General features: G+C 50.2%; 1 protein-coding gene across 2 annotated transcripts in view; it reads left to right on the forward strand.

The window, feature by feature from the left end:
* Positions 1–27617, forward strand: part of ITSN2 (intersectin 2) — a 1173023-nt gene that overhangs the window by 522272 nt on the left and 623134 nt on the right. For both annotated transcript variants that reach the window (XM_085610587.1, XM_085610588.1), the window contains exons 13-14: positions 7277–7426; positions 8994–9134. In XM_085610587.1, the coding sequence (XP_085466713.1) occupies positions 7277–7426; positions 8994–9134 (291 nt within the window). The remainder of the gene's footprint in view (positions 1–7276; positions 7427–8993; positions 9135–27617) is intronic.

Raw genomic sequence — 27617 nt, forward strand, 5'->3', positions numbered from 1 at the left:
CCAACAGAACTCCCCCCTCCCTGCACCCCTGCATGAGCCCAGACAGCCCCCCCAAAGTGCAGTGTGCCTGTCGCCCCATAGCTAAATACTAACTAGTCCCCCAGAGGAGGAGGGAAGCCCCCAGCAGACCCCACCCGACCTCCATGGGAGGGGAACATACGAAAGCAATATATGGTAAAGGAACAACATCCAGAGCCAGGCCTATACAGTCACCCCTCAATTCTGATCCGGCGGGCCCTCCTCGCCAGCCGCGCCCCCCCCGCCCCGATCCCCAGGCAAAGTGTCTAACCAGTCCCCAGCCGCCTCGGGCCGGTCGAAGAAGTGCGTACGGCCATCCACCTCCACCCTCAGCTTAGCAGGAAAGAGCATTGAGTACTTGAGGTTTAGGTCCCTTAGGCGACGTTTAACACCAAGAAAGCTCTGTCGCTGCTTCTGGACCGCCGGAGTAAAGTCTGGGTAGAAGTGTACGTCCATGTTGTCCAGCCTGACCGGTCCCTGTTGCCTGGAGGTCTGGAGGATGGCATCTCTGTCCCGAAAATTAAAAATCCGGGCAATAAGAGGCCGCGGCGGGGCACCGGTCTTAGGGCGGCCCCCGGGGACCCGGTGGGCACGCTCCACCGCAAAAAGCTTACTCAGCCCCCGGGGCTGGAGATGGGTCAGGATCAATTCTTCCACGAAGAGATCCGCCGCCTCCGCCTCTCGGCCCTCCGGCACACCAATAATACGGACATTATTCCTCCGGGCCCGACCCTCGGCATCCTCTAGTCGCCGGTCCATCAGGGCGCTCACCTGGCCAAGCCGGCGCACCTCCCTCTGGAGGGCCACCACGTCCGTCGTAAGGCTCGTTGTGGTGTGGGCCAGGGAGTCGACTCGGTCGTTCGTTTTTGACAAGTCTGCCCTCACAAGGCCCACATCCACCAGGACCGAGTCAATTTTTTGCGCTAAGGTATCGAAACGCTGGTCCACTGAGGCCTTCATCTCCGCGATGGCGCCCATGACGTCCCGGAGGGTCAGATCTGCCGGATGGGCAGGTGCCTCCGTCGGGCCCACCGGGGATGTACGCGAGGTCTCCGGAGAACCCTTCTGGAGCGTGTAGCGATCCATACTATTGGCCTGGTGCGCCGTGCCACGGCGAGTTGTCTTCATCTTCGCCCGGTCGCCATCTTGTTTGGTGGACATGCTGGCTCTTCCACCGTCGTGCCAAGATCTCCAAACGGGCCGCCACACCAAATCACGGGTGTCAGGGGGGGGGCGGGGGCGACCACCGGACCGCGGGTCAACCCACCGCCGGCGGGTCAGCCAGGCACCTGGACAAGGCCACACCACCGCACCCCGCTCCGCAGCCCGACCCCGCTTGAAGCAAGGAGGGCGCAAAAGCGAAAGTGAAAGTGCGGGGTACGCGAGTCGCCCAGCCCCGCTCGCCGCTGTTATTCACTTTGTCCCCGGATCGCCCCACTACTCCAATCCGGGGGGCCGGCGAGGAGAAGGCCGCAACCTTCGATCGATGCTCCCACCGGTGTTCGGGGTCCGATTCGAGCCCAAAAAACGGGCGGCGCCTCAGCTCGGGTTCCCCGACACAGTCCCCTCAACCAGGACAGGATATCACCAGGATTAATTCAGGAGGTCGCGGCGGTCCTCGGGAGCCTCGCACCTACGCGGCCATCTTGGTTGCGCGCTAGGCTCCTCCCTCCCCTAGTCATTTTTTGACTAACTTTTTTGACTTTTTTGGTCTATCGACTCGACTCTGGTGCCGGTAGGATGCCTGGTTTCAAAGCCTGTGACGCCTGTCATCGCCTGATGTCGGTGACAGATCACCATCGCCGGTGCCTTTATTGCCTGGGGGCCTACCATGACGCGGAGTCGTGCCTCGATTGCCAGGCCTTGACGTCGAAAGCTAGGCCGGAGCGGTCCCGTAAGCTTCTCGAGCTTCGGCACTCGGCTCCGCGCCGCTTTCGGTCCCGGTCCAGGAGGAGGTCCAATCGATCGCGGAGCCGCAGCCGTCGTCATCGCTCGTCGGGGTCTTCGGGTAAGTTGAAGCACTCCAAGAAGTCCAAGAGACGACATCGCTCTTCGGACTCCCCTCACCGGTCGCGCGACTCGGCTGAGGGTCAGGGTGGTCCGCGTCCGTCCCCATACCCACCGGTCCCTGGGACTGACGCGACTCCGGCGGAGGTCAGCGCCTTCCTCTCGGCCATGAAGGGCCTGGCTCCGCCGTCTACGCCTGTAGGCGCGCCTTCGGGCCCCGCAGATTCGACTGGGTGACCTCACGTGCCGGCAGCTCCGGCCCCGGCGCCGTCGACGGCTCCGGCCCCGACGCCGCAGGTCTCCGAGGGATCCAGGCCTGGATCTCGGTCGGTGCCGGTTGACCTCACGACGCCTCCTCTGCCGGCACCGGTTCCACCCCCGACGCCGTCCCCGGACGACGTCGTTCCCCAGTTTAGCCCCGGTCCGGGGCCGGCCCGGCGCCGCTACCGGCGCCGATTGGTGAACGCTTTATCTACTGCCCGGCTCCGATCATTCCTCCTGTTTATCGGGAATCGGATGACGAGGGCGACTGGGAGGGGTCTGAAGACCCTATGGCCGCTCAGGCCCAACTTTCTCAGGACGCCAGTGGAATTGGGGGATGCCAGCGGTCTGGATACCTCCCCGGACGCTGGTTTCATCTCTCCTCTGACTGTGGCCTCGGAGGAGGGTGCAGCCTTTTCAGTGGTGCTGCGCAAGGCGGCCGAAGCCCTAGGGCTGGAGTTGCCTGCTGTGGGCGTGAGGACTAACGTCCTCACAGAGGTCCTTCAACCGACAGCAAGCTCCACTGAGCCGCTGCTGCAGTTTAATGAGGCCCTCATTAACGTTCTGCAGGGCACTTGGTCCAAGCCCTCCACAGTCCCTCCTGTGGACCGGAATGTTGCCCGGCGCCACCTCTCTGCTCCGGGCGACCCCAGTTTGCTCTCCCAACACCCCACCCCCGAGAGTCTGGTTATCCAGGCCTCCACTTCCCAATCCTCCTTCCCATCCGCTCCTCCGGATCGGGAATCCAAGAGGGTGGAACAGTTTGGCAAGAAACTGTTCTCGTCCCCGAGTTCGGGACTGCGGTCTTTAAATACCGCTTGCCTTTTGGACCGTTATTCCCACTCTCTGTGGGATGCGGTGGAGGACGTGCTGCCCCTGTGTCCGGAGGAGGCCCGGACACGTCTCTCCCAGGCACTTGCTGACCGGCGAGATGCAGCGCGACATGCCATACTGTGTGGACTTGACACCACGGACTCGCCACGGGTCGGGCGATTTCCACCACGGTGGCGCTTCGGCGTCACGCCTGGCTGAGGTCCACGTCATTTTCGGGGGATGTCCAGAGTTCCCTCCTGGACATGCCCTTTGATGGCACTCGCCTTTTTGGTGAGAAGGCGGACAGTGCGCTGGCTCGGTTCAAGGACTCCCGGTCCACGGCCAAGTCCTTGGGTCTTTCGGCCCCGCGGCCGCAAACTTCCGCCTTTCGTCCCTTTCGTCCCTTTCGTAGCCAAGGAAGGGGCGCCTCCTCACGTCCGCCTAGCCACCGGCTGCAGAACCAACCTGCACGCGGTCGCGGACGTGGATTTTGCCGAGGCGGTACTGGAGGTCAACATGCCGGTCAGTCCACATCCACCCCGGCAGCATCCGCCTCAAAGCCTTCCTAGTCTGAGCTTTCATGCCCATTCAATGCTGGGGGGCAGGGGTTGTCATCACCTGCTCCACTGGTGCTCCATCACGTCGGACAGGTGGGTGCTGCAAATCGTCCGAAGGGGCTACTCCCTCCCATTCGAGACGACCCCTCCAGCCATGCCACCGCTGAACCACCGTATGTCGGGGGATCATTTGCATCTTCTACAAGAGGAAGTTTCGGCCCTCTTGGCCAAAGAGGCCGTCGAGCGCGTTCCTGGTCCAGAAGTAGGTCGTGGTTGTTATTCCAACTACTTTCTGGTTCCCAAGAAGGGCAAAGAGGGCCTACGCCCGATCTTGGACCTCAGGAGCGTCAATACCTTCCTCCGGAAGGACCGTTTCAAGATGCTCACTCTAGCTCAGGTTCTGGCTGCCCTAGACCCTGGAGACTGGATGGTAGCGTTGGACTTGCAGGACGCTTATTTCCACCCCCCCGTCCTGCCGGCCCACCGGCGTTACCTGTGGTTCACGGTGGGTCAGGAGCACTTTCAGTTCACCGTGCTCTCCTTCGGCCTCACCAGTGCCCCTTGGGTGTTCACGAAAGTGATGGCGGTGGTCACAGCTCATCTGTGCCGATCAGGGGTTCCAGTCTTCCGCTATCTCGACGACTGGCTGTTGAAGGCGGGCTCGCCCCAGCAAGTCGTCTCCCACCTCCAGACAACGGCCGACCTCCTGCACTCGCTGGGGTTCTCCATCAATGTGCCGAAGTCGCACCTGAGTCCCTCCCAGAAGCTCCTTTTCATTGGGGCGGTTCTCGATTCGGCGCAGTTCCGGGTCTATCCGCCGGAACAGCGGGTCCGGGACATTCAGGCCCTGATCTCCATCTTCCGGCCTCTGTCCTGGGTTTCGGTCAGGTTGGTGCTGCGGCTTCTGGGGCTGATGGCCTCCTGCATCCTGTTGGTACCTCACGCCAGGTGGCGGATGCGGGCTCTGCAGTGGGACCTGAAGTTTCAGTGGGCCCAGCATCGAGGCAACCTGTCCGACCATGTCTTGATCTCGGAGGGCACTGCGAACCAGCTGCAGTGGTGGCTCACGAATCGCGATTGGGTCAGCGGCAGATCCCTCTCCCTACCCCAACCGGAACATGTCGTAGTGACGGATGCGTCCCTTCTGGAATGGGGGGGCCATATGGGAGAGGCGGAGATCAGAGGACTCTGGTCTCCGGCGGAGACTCGGCTCCATATCAACCTATTGGAGCTGAGGGCGATCCAACTTGCACTAAAAGCCTTCCTTCCCTCTGTCCGGGGAAGTGTCGTGCAGGTGTTCACGGACAACACCACCGCCATGTGGTATTGCAACAAACAGGGCGGGGTGGGGTCGTGGACCCTTTGTCAGGAGGCTCTGCGCCTCTGGACATGGCTGGAACATCAGGGCATCACCCTGGTGGTTCAACATCTGGCGGGCTCTCTGAACGCCAGAGCAGACGAACTCAGCCGCCGGTGCATGATGGCTCACGAATGGCGTCTGAACTCGGACGTGGCGCAAGGTCTCTTTCGGCAGTGGGGAGAGCCTTGGTTAGATCTATTCGCCACCGAAGAGAACGCGCAATGTCAGCAGTTCTGCACGTTGGAATTTCCAAGGCGGCACTCGCTCGGAGACGCTTTTAGTCGCGAGTGGAGTTGCGGTCTGTTGTACGCCTTTCCGCCTATACCACTTCTGCCCAGAGTGCTGAAGAAGATCAGGCGCGACCGGGCCCAAGTCATCTTGGTGGCTCCGGATTGGGCACGAAGGTACTGGTATCCCGAGCTACTCAGTATGTCCATCGATCCCCCGATACGACTGCCTCTTCAGGAGGACCTTCTGTCGCAGCAGCAGGGGACGGTCCTCCACCCGAACCTGTCCAGCCTCCACCTCCATGCGTGGAGATTGAGCGGCGACAGTTGATTCCATTTGACTTGCCTCCTGAAGTCTGTGATGTCATTCTGGCAGCCAGGCGTCCCTCCACAAAGACGGTATACGTCTGCCGGTGGAACAAATTTGTGGCATGGTGCACAGCAAAGGCTGTGGATCCCCTTTCTGCCCCTCTTTCTGAGGTTCTACTCTTTCTTCTTTCTTTTGCCCAGCAGGGCTCTGCTCTGGGCACCTTGAAGGGTTATCTTGCTGCAATCTCTGCTTTCTTAAGGCTTCCTGATCAGCCTTCTCTTTTCAAGTCCCTTGTTGTCTCACGTTTTCTCAAGGGCATTACTCATATGTTCCCTCCTGTTCCATTCGTAATGCCTCATTGGGACTTGAACCTTGTTCTCACTTTTCTGATGTGCGCTCCCTTTGAGCCCCTTCACAACTGTCTCATTCATCTACTGACTCTGAAAACTGCCTTCCTGGTGGCTATCACCTCCGCTAGGCGGGTGAGTGAGCTCCAGGCTCTGTCAGCTAAGCCTCCCTTCCTTTCGGTTCATCCGGATAAGGTTGTCCTCCAGACACGTCCTTCTTTTCTTCCTAAAGTCGTGACTCCCTTTCACATCGGGCAATCTGTCATGCTGCCCACCTTCTTTCCGCCTCCGCATCCTTCAAAAGATGAAGAGAGGCTCCACCGTCTGGACCCAAAACGTGCGCTGTCATTTTATTTGGACCGCACAAAACAGTTCCGGGTGGACGACCAACTTTTTGTTGGATATGTAGGTGCGAAGAAGGGTAAAGCTGTGCACAAGCGGACCATCTCGCGATGGGTCGTGTTGTGTATTAAACTCTGCTATTCCTTGGCGAAAAAGGTCCCTCCTGTTGGGCTGAGAGCCCATTCCACCTGGGCCACAGCGGCGACAACTGCCCTGGGACGGGGAGTCCCCTTGCAGGACATCTGTCAGGCGGCGACGTGGGCTTCACTGCACACGTTCGCCAAGCACTATTTTCTGGACAGCCAAGTCCAGAGAGATGACCACTTTGGCCGTTCTGTTCTCCAGGACTTTCTGGTGTGATCTTGGTTCGCAGGCCCACCTCCGGGGTTGGTATTGCTGGGGTATCTATTCTAAGGTGAGGAATCTAACTAACGTGTTTCTTTCAGATGAACAAGTTACTTACCTTCGGTAACGATGTATTTGTAAGAAACATTAGTTAGTTAGATTCCTCACCGACCCACCCAGCCTCCCCGTTCTGCGAACCGACATCTAGGGTTAAGGTTCTCCCTTTCAGGGCCCTAGATATTTTGGCACCAGTGTCGGTCTCTTGCATGGCTCAGCGTCCCTGGCGCGGAAAGCTATGTATAAGAACTGACGTCAGCGCGCGAGGGTGGCGTCTAAGTACTCCGACGACGTCATTCCGGCGCACGACGCCCACGACGGAAGCGGAGCCGCAGACGACACTAGCGACGCGCAAGGGGTATTGCTACAAAAATCTTTCCGGATCCAGCCTGACGCCTGGGGATATTCTAAGGTGAGGAATCTAACTAACTAATGTTTCTTACAGATATATTGTTACCGAAGGTAAGTAACTTGTTCATTCGGCTCCTTCACATGGCTACTGCTGCATTAAAAATTGGAAATGTATTTATGTAGGCTTATTGCCATATTGAAATATCATTGTGTCAAATCCTTTTTTTCTGCAAACATGAATTTCTTTTTGAGTATACTGTGTGGTGCTGTATTCTGTGTAGGCTGCAAAGCAAGAATTAGAACGCCAACGCCAGCAAGAATGGGAAAGGATTCGACGTCAAGAACTTCTGAATCAACGGAACAGGGAGCAGGAAGAAATTGTCAAGTTAAAGTCTAAAAAGAAAAGCCTGCAACTTGAATTAGAAGCACTTGTAAGTCACAAGTCGAATATAAAGTAGCCATTTTTTAAATGTTTTTAAACATACCGAACGATACATTTTTGATTTTTTTTAACAGTAAATATAAGAATCATTGAAAACCTGTAATTTAAGTTGTGAATACATCTTCACGTTGGATTTATAATTTGTCTGCTAATGTAAATGGTTTGTCTGGAAATGTAAATGAGTATGCTAACCTACTTGTATCTAATAGATTAATAGCAGTTGCTATTCTCTGAACTATACTTTCACCTGTATCCTTAAACTGACGAATTTGCAGAATCTTACTGTTCAGCTTGAGCACATTTGTATTTAAAAATGAACTACAACACTTAGGTGCATATTTGTAAGTGTTGGTTCTTTAACATATAATCCAAGGTCCATTAGTGATGGCACTAGGACACAGCCAGCAATGCCCCCAAACCAGAACTAAACCAGGTAATTCTTTCATTCCTCTGTATTTCTAATTTGTGGGCTCACCGCCACTTTGTGGACACTTTTGGAGTATTTGAAAGCAAAATAAAAGTGGTCCCAAAGACGCTTGCAGCCTCCCTGTGTGCTTATGACTCTTCCCCCACCATCACCCAGATTCATCATTGCATTTTTTTATTGTTTCTACTCATTTGTGGACTATTTTCTACCGGTCTATAGTACAATAGTACACTCACTTCCATTGTTTTGTGCCTTATTTCTGCAGCTATGTACATATCTGGTATCCAATTAAAATAAATATAAGATAATTTGGACCCCACACAGTATGTATCCCTTTGCTTCAGTATTATTCCTTCTTCAACTGATTTTTCCCAATATTAAAGGACTATCAAATGAGAAACATATTTGACTATCCTTCCCCAGGGAATCAGATACTTTGTTTTGAAGATGTAAGCATGACTTAGAACAATATACTTTTTCCACTTTGATATATTGATGAGCCTGACATAGTGGAGGTTATTCTGAAAACTCATAATAAAAAATGTTAACAGAGCAGGTGCAACTAAATTGCTGATTGACATTTTTGGTTGTCAGCTAAACTATACAGCCTTGTACAGTGGACCATGGTTACCAAAGTGGGGTGACACCTAACATCCTCGGGTAGAAGCTAGATTATGTCTATATGCTGCCTCTCAGTGTAAGCACTACATTAGCCTTGAAGTTGACAGCCCTTCAGAAAACATATCTCGGCTTGCTGGGCTATCACCAGTACCCATTTGATTTGACGCTGAGAAGTTATGTGAAGATTCCCAAATGCTCAATTTACAGTTAATGCTTCCTTTTCAGATTCTGTGCTAGCACTATTAAAACAGAATGTTTCAGTAATCTAGCTAAAGACTTCTTCTGGTAGAAATAATCCTGTGATTCCACAAAAATTCTAAACCTTGCACTGTTTTGTGTGTCGTTACCACTTAATAATCCAAACTGATCGTCACCAGTGTCACTGCCTCTTCAATTATTCTAATCTCCTCTACTCCATCCCCAGGCTAGCACAGGTTTAGGAGTTTACAATATAATTATAAGTAGCTGAGATCCTCGATCTAATACTCAGTATTTTTTCCATGTTTAGGATGGCAAACACCAGCAGATATCTGGCCGAATGCAAGATGTCCAGGCAAAAAAATTCAAACAGAAGACTGAGTTAGAAGATTCAGATAAGAAATGTGACTTGGGAATCCTGGAAATCAAACAGTTACAACAACAGCTTCAGGTAATATTCGACTGTTATAACTGGTATTCCAGTTATGAATGGAGTGCATAATGATTTTCTTTAATTCCATGCTTTTATGCACATTGGACTACAGCAGATCTACAGGTGTTCTAGTTATGGTGGCAGAAAAGATAAAAAGATCAAATTCACTAGTCAAAGATAATGAGCCTTCTTAGTCTGACAGCAGGACACAAGATGGAATGGGTAATTATACTGTACCTTAGTAATTGTATTGAATGGTAGATGATTTTTTTATGTCCTAAAGTCGGGGTCAGGGACTCAGGAGCAGAGGAACCCCCGATTTCCCGCCTCCTACTTTCTGTTTTGATTTCTAGTTCTAGTTGCTTGTATAGTGCTTAATCGTTTTCAGGTATCCAGTAACTGACATGCTTCAATTCTCAGAGGGTTCTGTGACTTAAAGAAAAATAGCCGCCAAGTTAAAAATGTGTTCTTCCAGCTTCGTTTTTAAAAAAAAATCTGTTTTATTATTTCCATATAATTGTGGACACATTTATGGTACATACTTTATTGCTAATAATACAAATAAGAAACATCCTGGAGGGTCCAGCAAGTACACTTCTTGCTATTCAGGAAAGTCTATGGGGCCATGGCCCTACACAACACTTGTATGCAGTTGGAACAGTCCGAAGAGTAACGTACATGGCATAGTTCGTTGGCCCAGATAAAGGAAAGAGTTGTGCCACAAAGGCATATTTCCACCAGTGTCCAACAAAAGAGGGTAACTTGGGAGAACAAAGGAAAGGAGGCAGGGAAGAGGGGGGGAAGGGCCCAAAAAGGTCGCCTCTTGAGACCTTGCTGTGGCCACTAGTTATCTTGGGCGCTTTCATTGATACCGAGAGAGATGAGAATAGTATATGAAGGAGGAGGTGACTAGGTAGCACGTTCCTCTCCTCTGTTAATGTGGGTGGCTTCACTGTGGTAGTTCTGCCCCTCACTCATGGTAATAAAGCGCCTTCAAAGAGTTGCAGAGCGTGCAAGTGATGGGGGTTATAGCGGCAGTGTTCTAGTTTAGACAAGTGTAGTATTGAGGGTTGACATACATGTGTAAATTAAGTATCAGTACGTGTCATACGGTTGGTTAAGAGCTCCATCGTCATAGTGTGCCAGAGGCAGGTGAGCCACACCGAAGCTGGCGGGGTCATGGGTTTCTTCCAGTGTAGGGCGATAACCTGTTTGGCTGCCCCTAGCATGTGTAGGATCACACGCCAGTCAGAGTGTGTCATGGCTTTAAGAGTTTGGGGTCGTATCCTAAGAATCGTTACCAGCGGCGTGCTCGGGATGGGGAACCCCACCGCCTCTTTGATGTGGCTCAGGCACCTCCTTCCAGAAGAGAGTTAAAAGTGAGCAAGACTACCAGATGTGGATGTATGAACTTATGTCACAGTTGCAACACCAACACAGGAATAAGGAGGTGGGGAACATTTTCTGTAAGCGTACTTGCGTATAATACCAGTGGGTCACACCTTTATAAGCCGACTCCTGTTGGGTGACGCGTCTGTATGTCTTAGGGATGTCCCACCACAGCTGTTCCCACTGCTCTGAAGGGCTGTCCTCTGAGGTGTCAGAGTGCCATTTCCTCTTTTAAGAGTGGAGGTGTAGAGAGTTGAAGTGTTGTAGGACTTAGTATGTGCGTGAGATCAATCCCCGCGAGCCATCAAAGAAGCGCACTAGTATCTCGAAGGAAGTAAGCTGGCATGTGGCTCCCGCGTGTGTTAGTGGGTGTATGTAGCCAGTGTCATTTCATTCATTTCATTTCAAAAACTTTATTCGATTCAAAACAAAAGAATCATAAAAGTCAAACAATTTCATTTACAAGCATTATTTCAAGTTCATTTTTAAAAGACAGTCATACAATTATAACACTAAACTAATAAAATTCATTAGCTAATATAATCACAGATGAAGACCCCATAGCTTTTACTTTCAATCAAATTAGATGATTTCATAGATTCTTCGTGCCGGGGTATACATTGAAGGGCAGATAAAATAAATAAGAAAATCACGATGCAACAATATACAATATACATGATCAAAGGGTCAGCTTCTTGGGGCCAGATTTAGCCATACCGTTTTCTAATCAAAAGTGACACCCGTATAAAATTGAACATTGCACAGCAGACACCAGGTGAAGACAGAGATAATAAATAATCATAACCCTCTTTATAATGGCATGGTTGCTTTTCCTTAAGGATCGGCTTAATAAACCTGATTCTCGGGTCCTTATATAGGGAACAGAAAAGAACAATATGCATCGTGCTTTGGCTATCTTTGTTATTACAAGGACAGGGGGGCAGTCTCTCACACCAACCCCCCTGTTTAGGAAACGCAAAAAGGAAGTGCAAGATGTGTAGCCTAAACCTTGTCAAGTAGAATCGCCATTGCACATGGTTTGTGAAGGTTAAATAAAACTGGTGCTGCAAAGTAGCCTTAGGAACATAAGGGCTAACCAGGGAATTCACAAACGGTGATTTCCAATAATTTGTTTTAATTACAGCTTTGATATCTCCCTGTATATTTTCGGGGTGTTAAAAATTTCACCCAAGCCTATTTTATGGAGCATTTCATTTACATAAGATAGCCAGGGGATCTGTTTCATGTTTGCCAATTTTAAACAATCCCGGAGGATATCTCTGGTGAGCTGTAAGTCCTCTGATAGCCATATTTTGCCCCATAACAGTAAAGGGGAAAGGCGAATGGTGTCACTCACGTAGCTTAGACCTATTTCGTTGTGGGCAAATCTGTTTGAGGAGCCTGATGGAATAGCCAATACACGCTTTAAAAATTTGTTCTCCATGATCTGTATCTTATCTGGGCTTTCAGTCCCCCAAACCCCTGCCCCATAAGTAGCAACCGACAAACATTTAGCTTTATACAAGGTTTTTAGATGTATAACAGGTTTTTGTCCTAGTTTGCCACAGAAACGAAACAGACCCTCTATAGAGCGACTAGCACTTTGAACTCGAGTCTGCATTAACGGGGCCCAGCTTAGTTTGTTGTTAAAGAGGTTTCCCAAATAATTAAAGTTTTCAACCTTTTCAATGGTGGAGTTATTGACTACAAACTTTCTGGTTTTGGTACCCTTTGGGCCACAAACCATAGCAAAGGATTTGGCAAAGTTTACCTTGAGGTCTAGGTCCAACATGAATTTGTGGAAGGCATCAAGACAGTGCTGCATACTGTTTCCTGTGAGTGTCATAAGTACCGTGTCGTCGGCGTAAGAAAGCATTGGAATGCTCTTGCCGTTGACCTTTGGAAAATCATGACAGTGGTCCAACAGGTATTTTTCCAGACCATTGGTGTACACAAGAAACAAAAAAGGAGCTAATATGCATCCTTGTCGAACGCCCTCAGTTGAGAGGATAGACTTAGTTTTCTCTCCCCCTGGCCCAAACCTTATGGCTACAGTAGTGGATTCATGAAGTCTACGGAGCAAGGTGACCAAGGGTTCCTCGAAGCCCATGACCTCCATCATTTGCCACAGCTTGCTCCGACACACAGTGTCGAATGCACTTGAAAGGTCCATGAAGGCAAGGTGGATGGAGGATTTCCTTGCCTTCATGTATTTCCCTATGATCAGGGCCAGGTTCAGGCACTGTTCGACAGTACCTTTACCTTTTCTGAACCCATATTGGGAATTCACAATAAGGCCCACCGAATCTGCCCATGTTTCTAGTCTGGCTAAAATGACCCTACCCAATATCTTACACGATGCATCAATTAAGGAGATTGGGCGATAGCATCGGGGGTCTGATCTATCGCCCTTCTTAAAAATTGGCACCACTACTGCCTCCTTCCATGATGCCGGAATACGGCTAATGACAAATGCTCTAAAAACATTTAACAACAGGGGGGCCCGAACCTTAACATTGTGTTTAAAAAAAGTCCAAAGGCACTAAATCAGGGCTGGGTGCTTTTAATGGTATGCCTTTCGACAGAGCATCTTCCACTTCTTGTAAGGTGAGCGATGAGCTCAAGGACAAAGAAGATTGAGAGACCACCGATTCCCTAGCGTCTCCTAGTGATGGTTCATTGGATAAAGTACCATGTGGGTTAAAAATGTTCCCAAAATGTGATTCCCATGTTTCGCATGCAATCTGCATCACAATGTTATCCTTGCCATTACTTGTAAAAAGGGGGCGATGGATAACTTCCCAAAAAAGCCTACTGTCCTTCAATTCCGAGGCCTTTTCTAGATCTTCCCAGGCTTGGTTTTTTAAGTCCAACTTCCTTATTCTTATGGCTTCTTTATAGGCCAGTCTAGATGCTCTAACCAGTTCTATGTCTCTAGGTTTTTGATTTAATGCCGCTTTCAAGGATCTGTGTGTTGCCGAGCATGCGGCATCAAACCATCTGGGACCTAGCATTTTGCTTTTACCAATTGGTTTTGTGAGGCGTTCGGCTACATGCCCACATAGAGATTCGAAATTCCCTATGACCTTTTCAGGGGTAGTTGTAGATGTTAGACATGCCTCGTACTCAGAGCTATATCCATTTAGGATCTCTGCCTCAAGACCTGCCGCGTCTATTTTGCCCCATTTAAGTGTGATACCTTGGTTCCTACTATACTTTACAGGTTGCTCCCAAACAGAATGTTTGGGTTTAACGGGACAAAGCAGGGATAAGTTTAGAGGATTGTGGTCACTGGCAGCATTAGCAATTACTTCCAACTTATCAACATGATGGAAGTGCCTACTAGAGACAATTACAAAGTCAATAAAACTCATCATACCTCTACTTCCCTGAAACGTCGGTATTGGAGCAAAATTTGGACCAACCCAGGGCTCCACTATGCATAGATCATTTAGAATAATGATGTTGTTTAAGGCGTCCCCCTGGGGTGTATGTTTGAAGTGTAACAGGGGATGATCATGGGAGTCTCTCAAGCCACACACCTTCGAGTCCCCGTAGGTGCATAATGAACAGTTGAAATCTCCCACCCAGATGACAAATAGTAGGGGTTGCTCGTGGCGTGCCCTGGCTATGGCCTCCTCCAATTTCAACATTACGCTTGTCTCATTGTTGTCAAAGATGTTGTAATACCAGTTAATCAACAACAATGGTTCAGGAAACAAATTAACCAACATTAGCACTTGAAACCATGGGGAGTCAACTATCATAGAAGTTACAAGTTTGCATAGTTTTAAAGAGGTTGCTGTCATTAGGCCACCTTTTGCCCTACCCGCTTGTGAAGGTATCACTAGGGTATTAAAGGCTTGGAAGCCCTCGATGTTCTGAGTGGATCGGCTCCATGTTTCCTGGAGGCACAGGATGTCACAGTCACCCACAAAGTCTAACCATGCCTCATCCTCCAATCTTGAGGCGAGCCCAGCAATGTTCCAAGAAATAAGGCGCATCCTTACTTCGCTTTGGTTCTTTCTGACTGGTTCAGGTAATACTTCCAGATTATGCCTTAAGATGATTGGACTTGGTTCGCTTTCTTTAGTAAGGCCAGCCTCAGGGACTTGGGGGTTAGAAGTACGATCGTCACCAACGGAAACATTCTCCCGTGAGTTATCGTCACAGCTTTCTCCCTTCTCCCTCTGGCTGGGCTCTCCTGTTGTCAGAGTATTAGTATTGCCAGGAGAACTTAGTGATGGTCAATCTATCTCTTCCATGCCCGCAAGTGCATCAAAGCGGTTTCTTAGGGGGATATTACTTGGAAACCATCCTAGGTAGTCTTCCCCCTGGAATCTTGGTCTTAGTTCATTATACCAGGTTTGCGAAGAGTTGTTATTGTTATAAATTGATCCCCTAAAGAAACCATCACTCTGTTGCAGAGGACCCCAGTTGTTTTGGTTTGGCCATACGGCTCTATTTCTCCGGGCCCACCCAGGGTGTGTTTCACTGTTAGATGTCTGCCCAGTGTTTTTGTAAAGCAAAGTCGGGGGAACAAAATTCAAATTTGGATAGAAATATTCTAGACCTATACATTGAATATCCCCAGCTCTAGCAAATCTTGGTTTACAGCAGATGATATTTTTTACCCAGGTGTCGCTGAAGTTGATCAGGATACAGTCCCCCTCTAGGTCCTTCTCACTTGGGCCCACCCAGGGAACTCTGCGTACACTAAGTATTTTTGTTTTAGAATCAGGAGGGAGTGGTCTGTTATTATTGAGCCAGTATATTACTTTGTTTTTTAACTCCTGGTTTGATTCCGTTTTATTAGACAAAACTGGGGGTACTCCTGTGAGTATTACCATAAAAGGAGCTGAGTCTGGGGGCAAGTCTACAGGTGGTGATTTCCTTTTATGTGCTCTCTCATTGTCATTGTTTGCTGCAGGCCCCTGCGAAGATGTTTGTTTTGGCCCTTGGGTAGTTCCCTGTTTAGAAGTAGTAACTTCTGGTGTTAGTACTGTACTACCCATATTTTGACTAGGGGGCCCCACAGTGCCCGCCACTGCAAGTTTAGTACGAGCTAATGGAACAGGTTTTGTTCGCGCTAAGGGGACCGGTGCTGCCTTAGGGTCACCAGTTATAGGTGTTTTAGGTGTTTTACTGGCATTTTTATTCTCTCCCCCTTTTTTTGAATTACTATTATTGGAGTTACTTTTTTTATTATTGTTATTAGTACCCCCCACCTCGAGTGATTTATTTTTAGTTACTAGAGTTTCAAGGGAGTTGGTGTTAAGAGAGATAAGGTGTTCCAATTGGTCTAATTTTAGATTAACAATTTGAATTTTCTCTAGAACAGGCAGCAAGAGCATCTGAACCGATTTCTCAATTTCCCCCAAAAGTCGGTCATTATTATTGGTGTTAAGAGAGAACATTTTCTGTCCCGCGTCAACTGGGTGGGTGCCCTTTTGTTTAGTTGGATTTGTCAGAACTTTGGGTGGTGCTGGCTTCGCTGACTTGGATCTGGTTCCTTTTCTATGGTTTCCCCCTCTTTTACGTTTGTTCGGATTGTTTGGTTCCCGCTCACGGACTACTACATGATCTTGTATGTGGATGGGCCCATTATTACTCAAATTGCCATCTAAGGCGTTATCCCCCGTGATACCTGATGAAATAGGTATAGGAGTGAGTGTGGGTGCTTCAGCTTGGGAGTCCCCTGGGTCTGCTATCGTGATTGTCTGGGAGTCAGAGAGTGCCACTAGATTTGGACTAGCCTCTAGGTTGCTATCTGCACTATCTGCACTTTTCTCGGGAGTGGGTGCCTTATTGGGGGTAATTTTAGAGGCAATATCTCCCAAGGATGAGCGTTTGCCTGTTATTAGATCTAGGGACAAACGCTTTTCGGTAAGGGCGATTTCTTTTTCTAAGATCACAGTTGCCCGAGTTATGAAATCGTCTAAAGTTCCAGTTGCTTTCCCATTGTTCGTTTTTACAGTAACCTGTCTACCCTTCCCTGAGCGCAAGGACATCATGTGGGTTCTAGGAAACAACTAAATATATAGTGCTATAACTTACAACCAAACAGTTTAAAGTAAGAGATCTGGGATCACTGATAAAGGGAGTAGCCCCGACCCAACCTTGATCGTCCTTGGACGGCCTTTGACGGTCCCGCCCTTGTCCCGGGCTTCTCCCGGCGAGCTCCCGCGCAGCGGTAAGCACGCGTTATTTTATGGCTGTTGTGGTGATGGGCGGGTCGTTGGGGCGGGGCGGGGAGGGAGAGCAGCCCAGGTGGAGCGGGCGCGGGTTCCTGGGACTCCTAAGAGATGGAGTCCCAGCCCTCTTGCTCGCAGCCCTCAGCCCCTGTTTTACCCCAGCAGCAGCTTCAGCCCGGGAAGGAAAGCGCCCCTCTGCGAAGCGGGACCCGCGCAGCGGGTTCCGCGAGGCGTGGAGAAAGTTGGAGAAAGTTGGCGTGGAGAAAGTTGGAGAAAGTTGCGTGGAAGTTGTAGTTGCGTGGAGAAAGTTGCGCTGAGTATCCTCAGGAAATCCAAAACGGCAATGGCAGGTTTACTAGGAGGTCCCTCGTACTGACCTCAGGGACCCCTCGTGGAGCTTCCACAGACCAAATAAAGTTTAGAACATTCAGTAACAGCGTGGGCAAAATAGGTTTTTTCCCACCAGGCACATACTGCCTGCTCTAAACATCTCTCAGTGTTCCTTCCTTGGTGCAGGGTTAGGATCTTACGCAAAGATTTTGCCCATCTCGTTGGGGTCCCACTCAGGGTACTCATTAACAGCCAATTTGCCGCCGTTGAAAGCCTTTCGGGGCCCTAAGGGAACAGTGCAAAGGTAGGAGCCTGTCAGGGCTCTAGACAGATATGACCCCTCTGGGCTCTACAGGGCACAGCATTTTCCCTCCATCGTAGGAGCGCACCGGTGCTCTAAAATACACAATGTCCCCGGGGGAGGAGCGCACCAGAGCTCCAAACAAACAATGCAGCCCCCGTTCACCAGGCAGGCAAGAGCCCACCACTCACCGGACTCTTCAAGCGCTCTTCCGGACTCTTCACGGCGGGGTAGGCTCCTGCCTGCAGATCGATTTTCCGCTGGTCGACGGAAGCCCCAGACAGGCTGTCTCCCTTAGCTTCTCGTTTTGCCGACCAGGTAGAGCACACTCCTGAGCTGAGCCCAGAAAACGCTTCACTCTCAGGCTCCTGCGCGCTCGTAGCCAGTGTCAGAGTTGATAATATTGCAATCTTGCTCTGGTGGGGAGGCAGAAATCTTGTTTGCATTGGTCGAAAGACTTGAAGGCTTCTCCCTCAAAGAGGCTACTGATCGTGCGGCATTCCCCTTCCACCCAGGCAAAGGAGGTGGGTTGTAAGGCCGGGGAAAGCCGGGGTTCCGGGCCAGTGAGGTATTAGGGGAGGGAAAAGAAGTGATTCCCCGACTGACAGCAAGTTTATCCCATATTTCCAGGACAGTTCTCGAGGGGGTAGCGATGTAGGCACTACGTGGCTGTGATCGCCTCTGTAACCAGGCCATGTCCAAAAGAGGTCTGTATCCATATGAAACCAATGTTTCTTGCTTTTCCGGACCACCCACTCTGAGATGTAACGCAAGTGTGCCGCCCACTAGTTAACAAGAAAATTGGGACAGGCAAGCCCCCCTCGATCTCTTGGCAGCATTAGTATCCTATTGGAGAATCAGGGTCTACCCTTGACCCAAATGAAGGCGTTCACTTCCCTCTGGAGTCTTACTATATCCGCTTGGTGGACAGGCATAGGGAGCGTTTGAAAAAGGTAGAGTACCTACGGTAATATGGACATTTTCACTGCGTTGAGTCGACCTAACCATGTTACAGAGCGTGACTTCCAATGCCTTAGGTCATCCCTGACAGATCGCCGGGATTCCGGCCAGTTAGCCCGAGACTATGAGGTCAGCGAGGAGGTCACTTTAAGGCCCAGATATCGAATTGAGTGGGCAGCCCATTGAGACGGGGTGAGGGAACATAGTGTAAGGACCTCCTGTGAGGGAAATGTTAGATTCACCACATGCGATTAGTATTCATTTTGAGGCACAAGACACGTTCAAACTTATGGAGAAGTGAGAGTAGTGCAGGAAGGGAGTCCCTAGGGTTGGTCGGGTTGAGCAGGAGGTCATCTGCTAATAGCGTAACCTTGGGATCGTCGCCACTGAAAGGTATGCCTTTGATTGTGGCGGAGTGACTGATGGCTATTGCGAGGGCTTCTACTTGCAGAGTAAAGAGGATAGTGGGCATGAGCGGTTCAAGCCTAATCATCTATAGTACTGCTAAGAGAAAGTTCCAGTCCACCCTATCAAACGCTTTCTCGGCGTTTATAGAAAGGAGACATGCTGGAATATTTTGTCACTGGGCCTTTTCTACAAGGTGGGCTACCCGCCGGATATTATCGGCCCCTTGGCGGTGACATATGAATCCCACCTGGTCTGGGTCTATCAGGCTAGGAAGATAGGGTTCCAACTGGTTAGCCAGGAGTTTGGTATATATTTTGGCATCTATGTTGATGAGAGAGATAGGGCGATAGGAGGTGCATAATGTCAGGTCTTTCCCTGGCTTGGGTATAAGAACTGTGTCAGCCCTAATCATCATGGGGGTCAAGCTGAGGCTATCAGACAAACAATTGAATAGACTGAGGAGGTAGTGCTGGAGGTAGAAACAAGCAGTAACGAGCATTGGCATAGCCAATAGGTCTTGCTTTGGCACCTTATAAGTATTTAGTTATGCAGCACAATATCCTTGGTGCAACAACATCGACTGTTGCATGGCTAAACACTTATAAGGTCCCAAAGGCGAGACTTATTAGCTATGCCAATGCTTGTTTTCTATTTGATGGAACGGTTTAGGTCTTCAAACAACACCAGAGTGGTTTGGTGCACAAATGGCCCAGGGCTGCGATGAGGCAAGGACAAGGAGGCTGTACCCGAGAACTGCCTATTGCTTGTAACATGGAAAGGGTCCAGAATATCTGCATTCATCTGTATTTTATTAATCCAACCAAACATCAGTATGAAGAATCCCAATAAACATCTGCATCAACTCCCATACCTCAACCACTCCCCCACACCACTAATGTTAACACCCAACTGCTATTTATTTCATCTACCCCAAGGAAATTCTAGTGAATGCATGGAATAGTTGCTTGAGTCACTAAACTAACCCCAATAACATCACTAGCCACTAACCTTGGGTTCGGTAGCAGCATGCTGCCCAGGGTAAAGCGCTTCAGCACCTTGTCAGGGGTAGTAAGTGTTATATAAATGCAATTACATTTTACCAAAGTTCCCCAGAAATGGATTTCTGAGGCTTAGATATCTGTATGAGTGAGAAGGGCTGGGGGGGCAGGAACGAGAGAGGGGGGAGAAAGAGAAGGCTTTGACTGTTGAATAGAGGCTAGAGAGGGCGGGGCAGGCAGAGAACAAGACAGATGGAGAGTCAGAGGAAGGCGAGAAGGAGCAGGAGAGAGTGACAGGAAGTGAAGTAAGAGTGTGTAGAGAGAGAGCAAGGGGGGTTGGGTGAGGGAGTGGACTCAGGGGAAAGTGTGTTTAGGAACATCAAAGGTTCTTGAAATGAAGTGATGTTATTGAAGATGGAGTAGGTGGGAGAGAAGTGTCATGGTGAGGTGCAAAGAGAGATGAAAGAGAGGTGGGATTGGTAAGGGCAGAAGGGGCTGGAGAGTGTGCAAGACAATAAGGAATTTATGAAGGGAGAATGATGGGAGCACGGGAAGGTAATGTAAAAAAGGAAAAATATGGCAGAATATGAAAGACGGGCGGGATAAAGAGATGGGCTATAAAGGGGAAGAAAGGTGTGACGAAAGGAGTGGTCAGAAGAGAGCAGACATATAAAGTTGGAGAGAGGTAGGCGACAACGTAAGGGAGTGAGTGATGGAAAAGGACAATGCAGATATAAAAATAGGAAAGGAAAAGAGGAGAAGATGAGGGTCCGAAAAGATGGTGACGCGAGGGAGAAAAGGGGGCGAAGAAAGCACAAAGTAGGACCAGGGAGAAGAAAGGTTCAGAAGAGTGATGAGCAGGAGACGTAAAAGGGGAGTGGCTGTAAACTGGAATGAAAAAGACAAAAGGTGGAAACGGGGCAAAGTATGAAGAGAGCTGGGGTTGAGAAGATAGGGAAAGCAATGAGAAAAGGAGGAGCTAGTGAGACCATGTATGATGTCCTGGCTCGTTCACGTATGGAGCGGAGATTCTGGGAGAGTGAGGTGAGGAAAAGTGGGGAGAGCCCGTGAGCAAGGGAAGAGAGTCTGGAATGAAAAAGACCAGCGAGAACAAGGGGTCTAAGAGTGGAGAGCAAGAGATGTCAAGGGAGCAGGAGAGGGTGAGAAAAGGCACTTCATGCGAGTGTGTGAAAGAGCGGTAGATTGGGTCGACAGGGACTGAAAATTGTTCGGGAGAGCATCAAAGAAAAAGAAGAGATACCCCGATAAAGAAAGGGATCAAACAGAGAAGATAGGATGGTAGGTCTAAGGGGGAAGAGAGATGGTGACTGAGAGAGCAGGATAGAAAATGAGAAAGGGGAACGACAGGCTAGAAATTAAGAAACGCGGTGGCGACGGAGAAGAGTGTTTGAAAGCGAGGGAGCGAACATGTAAGAAGGAACGAAGGAATGGAACATGGAAGGGTGACATAAACCAGGGAAGAATGAAGAGAGGATGTTTGAAAACAAGAACAGGGAATACCTTTTGTAGGCAGAACTCCTTAAAATCACACGTTCAACCCTATCAGCAGACGCCATTCAGATCTTTCTTGTGGCGATTACATATGATTACAGCACTCAAATGATAGTTTTGGCCTGCAGGTGGCGATAGGCGACCACGTCCAGAAATTAGTTTGGGGATGTTAACTTGTCTCCGTAACATCCCCCTTTTGAGTGTGCCCAAAAGTGTGATAAGGGCCCCACACAAAGTTTGCGGCATTTAAAAAACATTTTGTGCGGCAAGAATGGCAAAATTATGGGACAAGAAAATACAAATTATGGAGCATGTTGCCACATATACAATGACCATGTTCTTTTTTTATTTTAACACCAAAGCAATCGGCAAATAAAACAAGCATTGCTTAAAAGCGGATGGCCATTACTCTCAGCGAGTGTGCTCAGACGGAGTGACAGGCGCTGGAAGGGCGGAAGCAATGACGGGCAGAGGTGCGAGCGAGGAGGCATGCACGCGCTGAAAGGAAATAAAAACAAGCATTGGCCGCGCGGCCGTGAAAGTAATTGCGATCGCGGGCTGTAAGGGTGCCCGCGAGCGATGCACTTAATGAGCCATGACAAGACAGGAAAGCCAGATGGCGCCTGTGCTTGTAACTGTGCGCGTAACCGCACGCTCTAGGGCACACAACAAGCTGTGGTCGGCTTTTTGAAGCCCACTTTCTAAAAGTCTTGCCAGAGCAGCGCATGCGATGGCTCAGGCGAGATCTAAAAAGGGACCGTAAGTCCATCGGGCCCACAGTCTTACCTATTGGTAGGCTTTGTAAAGCCCTTTGGGGCTTGTCCAGTGTGAACGGGGCCTCCAGCTTTTGTGCATGGGAAGGGTCAAGCGGCGGCCATGAGCAAGAGGAAAGAAAGGGATCGGTCTCCTGCTGGGATGTTTCACCTTGGCTATATAGGGTGGAAAAGAATGTGTGAAACGCCCGCTGTTTATCAGTTTCCGAGGTGGCCCATGTGCCATCTTCGTTTTTAACCTTGGAAATATGGGCTCAGGATACGCGTGCACGTAGTCGGCGAGCCAGCAGGGAGCCGACCTTGTTTCCACCCTTGTAATATTTTTTATTCAAGTTGAGTAGTGAATGCTCCGCTTTATTTACCCGAAGCACCTTCAGCTGGCCACAAAGTGAGGTCAGCCATTGCTGGTGGTGCTGCGATGGTGCCGTGTGGGCCTTTTGTTCCAGTGCCTGAATGTCCCTCGATAGTACGGCCTCTACCAGCCGAGCTTCCCGGGTCTGGGCAATTGCAATGGAGGTTATAGTGTCGCCATAAAGGGGTCCCACAGGTGTGGCTGTCATTATTGGGCAGGTCATTTGTCTCGAAGTAAGCTTGAATTGCTTGCCGTATTTCTGCCGCATTGAACTGGTCCCGCTGTATGTTTGGGGAGAACTGCCTACAGGGCTTAGGTGGGAGGTCGGGCCGATGCCTCCCAGGGAAATCTCAAGATGTGCTTGGTCCAAGATAGAGATGTCCGAGATATACGCCAACTCCAAGGACCGAAAGATCGACTGTGATATAAAAAGTAGTCGAAACGTGAGTACGAACCGTGGATAAGTGAGAAAAACGTGAAGTCTTTTACATCTGGTGCCTTATCACCAAGCGCCTATCAGGCCCAAGGCAGTGATATTACTCTTTAGTACCGTGGACATCGCTCCCATACCTAGGAAGTTAGTTGCACTGCGATCAAGTTGGGGATCCCACCCCAAGTTAAAATGTCCCCCAATAAGTATCTGGCCAACCTCCTGCGAAGCAAGTTCCTTAAAAAGATTCCTAAGATATTTGTCCTGGGAGTAATTGGGGGCATACACATTGATGATTGTTAGAGGTCTGCCATTGATTAGAGATTTAAGTTTTAGGTAGCATCCCTCCCTGTCCCGTGTTATTTGTGTCCCCTGCAAGTTAAGGCCCACTTTAATAAGAATAGCCACCTGCTGTCTTAGATTGTGAGGACGCTCAGTATTGGGTTGGGTATTTAGGATATGCCATGCATCGGGTGCAGAAGATGGGTTTCCTGAAGAAAGATAATATCCGGGTCTTGTATCAATAGGTAGCGCCATACCTGCTGTCGCTTATTCGGGGCATTTAGGCCTTTCATGTTAAGTGAAAGAAATCTAATCCATGTCATGTTTTTTTGTATGGGGTAGAGTAACAAGCAATATGTAATCCTTGTCCGTCGGCTAGGGGCGAAGTACTTATGCCATTGGGGTTCTTGCAGTACATGTATGTATAAAATGATAAAATGGGGGCGGGGGCGAAAATGAGCTCAGTCCTTCTTGCCCCGCCAGAAATAGAGTAGTTTGTCTCTGATGGTATAGCAAGGCAGCAGAAGAAAGGCATGCTGTTCGCAACCCCCAAGGTTTTCAGGGACGGGAAAGGAAAGAGGGAAAAGACAATCCAACAATAACAAAGACAATAAGGCCAACTGGGCCATAGTAGTCCATTCAAGTCCTGGAGTGACCCAATGGTAGAGACCAGGGCCACTCTGTGGAAGTCACTCCTCCTGGGGACCAGTTGAATGGGGGGGGCGAGGTAGTCTCGCTGCAAGCCGCGGTCTCCCTACCTGGCAACCGACCCATAACACCAGAGCGTGGGGTGGAGTCCCCCTTGGAACCCAGGATCCCGCTGAGCTGGTTCCAAACATGGAGGTTGATGAAGGGAGAGATGTAGGGACCTCGGGAGAGGTATTTGGCCTGGCTGGCTCTCTTTCTTGGTGTCGAAGTCTAGCCCGCTAGATGTTTTAAACAGTAGGTCAAGTTAGTATACGGGGAAGGAGGTTGTCAAAACCTTGCACCTAGGCCAGTGAGGCATCTGAAACTAGTGATTTCCATGACTAAGAAACATGAGGGGGAGGCGCATCGGAGGGAGGCGGAGAGTGAGTTGGTGATTGGGCCCATCTAGAGATCTTAGATGTCTTGTTTGGCTTGCTGAGTCGAGTCCCTCCCATTCTGAGTCTTATTTCTTGGACGCAGCACAGTTGTCCTCGCTGGACGTAAAGGAACACTGGGTTGGGTGGAGAGTGAAGTCAGGCTTGAGGGACGTGAATCCACCAAGAGTTGGAGTAGGTGCTGGCCTCCCGCAGGGATCACATCGACTTGTGCCTGCCCTCCCACGTGAAGATCAAGGCGAATGGATGGCCCCATTGATATTTAATGTACAGTTCTCTCAGCTTGTCTGCTACCGGTTTAAGATCCCTGCCCCATCGCAGTTTGACGGGGGCGAGGTCCTGAAAGATTTGGATGCGATGCCCGTCGAAGGTCAATTCTGTTAAATCCCTGGCAGCGCGAAGAACTGCCTTGTTCTCAGTGACGAAGTGCACCCAGATGAGGATGTCTGGTACCAGGCCTTAATTACCACCAGTAAACTGCGACCCGATGAGCCCTGTCTAAAGCTGGTGGGGAGGCATCGGCATCGCCCCAGACAGCCTGGAGATCAGTAGTGTAGGTCATGATGTTCTGCCCCTCCACGCCCCTGGGGACCCCCCAATGCGTAGATTGTTCCTCCGTCTCCTGTTTTCCAGGTCTTCTTGTTTTATTTGTAGTTCTATGTGTTGCTGTTCTAGGGCGGTCACTCTACGCCACAGGTCCTCTTGGTCTTCCATCTGCGTGTCAAGAGTATGCTCAAGATCGTCCACTCTGCCCCTAAACTCAGCCACATCACGCCTAAGGTCATGCAGACATACTTTGAAGTCAGATTGGAGAGAGCCTTTCTCTGCCTTAATTTCTTGCAGGAAGTTTGCCATGATGGCCTACGCGATGTTTTTTTCCGGTCCCTCAGGAGCTGATGCCTTCAGGGGGCCCGGTGGGGTCACAGTGGCAGAGCCCGTCCTTAGCCACATAGACTGAACTGTTGCTTCTCTAGTGGGGGCTAAGGAGGAGTCCTTTCCTGATTTAGCACGGGGCATGTTCCTCTCAGATCTCCACCCCTCCGGTGCTCCCAACACAGGGGTCTGGGTCCTGGACTGATGGCCCTGTGTTGGTTTTAGAGTTCGAGCCTAGATCCGACCGCAAGGTCCAAAGGGTGAAGCAGCCAGATCCTTCCCAATGCACTTTGCCCCTTGGCTCAATGTCTCAACATACTTGAGAGCAATCCAGACGTAGACCCAGGATTAACCTCAGTTTCAGGGCCGGGGTCCAGGCAGGCAAGGGTATCCAAATATGTCCCAGAGTCCACTCCTGTCAGCACGCTTTGGGCCCCGTACTGTGGAACCTGGCAGAGGTACCCTGGGGCTGCCTGGTAGGCGAAGGCAGGTGTGTGTCTCTAGCTGGCCCCAAAACTTTTAGAGCCTGGATCTACAAGAGCCAAAGCCTCGGCAGGAACCCAAGATACCAGGCCCAATCTTCTTCCAGGTGTGCTTGGTGGGGAGCGTGCACGCGCTGCCCGACAGTGCAGCCGATCGCCTCCACCACTCTCTGGGGGGGGCGGAGTCCCACTGGAGGTCCGGTTATGATCTCCCTCCCCTAATTCCAGGCTGTTGTGGGCCGCATCAGCACGAGTAGGCCCTACGCCACAACTGGCCACAAGGTCTCAAGCCGCTAAGCGGTGAGGAGGCAGGGGGTCCGGTTCAGGGCGGCCACTCCAAGGGACCTATTCTTGCTCCAGGCTGGTGCACATTTCAGCGGGTGTCCCTGGGACCATGCAACGGCCCACTATTCACTTGTGGGGGGAGGGGTGCTAATGCCTGATATTACAGCCGATCGTCTCCCCCCGAGCAGAGGAGCCAGGCAACCGGTTGTCGCTCCTCTCAGCAGTGATAAAAAAGAGAGTGAGAGGGGAGATGCTCGCTGCCGGACTGTGCAGCCGATCGCCTCCTCTCACCCTTGTCGGTCCAAACGGCAGCCCTCCGCTGGTGCATGCTCTCTTGCAAACGTTCACCTCGCCTTGACGCTTTCTCAGGATGGATTCCCATGGGAAGTCGATGCTGCCCGCAGAGGGGTCTAGGCAAACTTGCTCCTCTCCTCGCTCCGTCAGCGGCAGGACGCTCCGGCTTCGGGAATCCGGGGGTCGTTGGAGTTTGTGCAGGGGCTGGGGTGGTCTCAAATCAGCATGCCTCCCTCGCCAGCGTGAGCGGGTAGGCCCCGGTACCAGTGATGGAGGGTGCGAGATTGGCCCTCTGGGGCCGTGTAGAAGGATAGGTGTGGGTCCGGCCCAGTCTGACATAATCCCGGATCAGTCAGCAGGGTCCCGATGGATGGGAGCAGGGGAGCACCAGACACCAGGCCATCCGGCAGGCTAGGCCGACTCCAGGTTCGGGGCTTCCAAGATGGCGCGGCCGGCCCCGACCGGGAAGGTTGCTCACAAGTTCGGTCCAGGCGACGAGCCACGTTCAGGCCAGGGCCTGTGCTCTAGTCTTCGGAGGCAGCCGCCAGTATCTATAAAGAGACTCCCAGTCCTGGGGACGAGCCGCTCTCTCCGCGCATGATTCCAAAATGGCGGGTCCGGCCGTACTCAATCTCCAGGCCGCTGCCTCACAGCTCCAAATTCAGATCTGCAGGGACTCAAATACCCGCAGGGCAGATGGCAGGCTGAGTGTCAGTGGGGGGATCTGCATCTGCCTCCCAGGTCCCAATGCCAATCGATACCTTCAGACCGGCCGCGGGTGAGCAGAGACACCGCAAGGTCCGTCCTATTCCATCGGCAGTCTGACCACGCCCCCAGCTTCGTTTTTAAAAGTATGTGCATTTTAATCCCACTAAGTAATAGTGGTAGACTGTTCCAGAATTTTGATACTACATTAAGGAAGATCTTCTAAATATGTTTGACAGCTAGGCATGTTCTGATATGTCTGCTTGGATTGTACCACTTGAACATAGCATTGAAATTTGTTGAGACCCCATATGTGTAATTATGCATCATATGTGTTTTAAAACAATTTTCTTGCTGTTGGCAACCAGTGTAGCTTTCTCAGATTAGAAGTGATAGGAGCAGCACTTTTCTCATGATTCTTGCTGGTCAGTTCTGAATTTTCTGCATCCTTTTTTAGAAATTATATCTCATAATTATCTATGGGATATGGGGTACTGCAAGTCACAAACAAGTTCTGTGAGAACACAGAGGCATTCGGTAGCAGATTTGGGTACTTTTGCGAGGTCTTCAAGATGAGTTGAAATATTCTTTTTAATGAACAGTTTGTGTCTATATACCCATAAAGTACTAGAGTATTTCAGACCTCTCTGAGCTGTCAGACTTTCCCAGTTTCAGCATGAATATCCAATTTAGTCTTTCATTTTACTTTTTATTGTCAGATTTGTAGTTTTGTTTTTATAATTATAAATGCAGAACAGCAAGTCTTAGAATGCAGAATGCAAAACCGAAATAGATTGCAAACTGGCCTAAAGCAACTGCAGAGCTATGATGGGGTGGAAAAATCTGGTTTT

This window comes from Triturus cristatus, chromosome 6 (assembly GCF_964204655.1).
Source record: "Triturus cristatus chromosome 6, aTriCri1.1, whole genome shotgun sequence".
Classification (NCBI taxonomy): domain Eukaryota; kingdom Metazoa; phylum Chordata; class Amphibia; order Caudata; family Salamandridae; genus Triturus; species Triturus cristatus.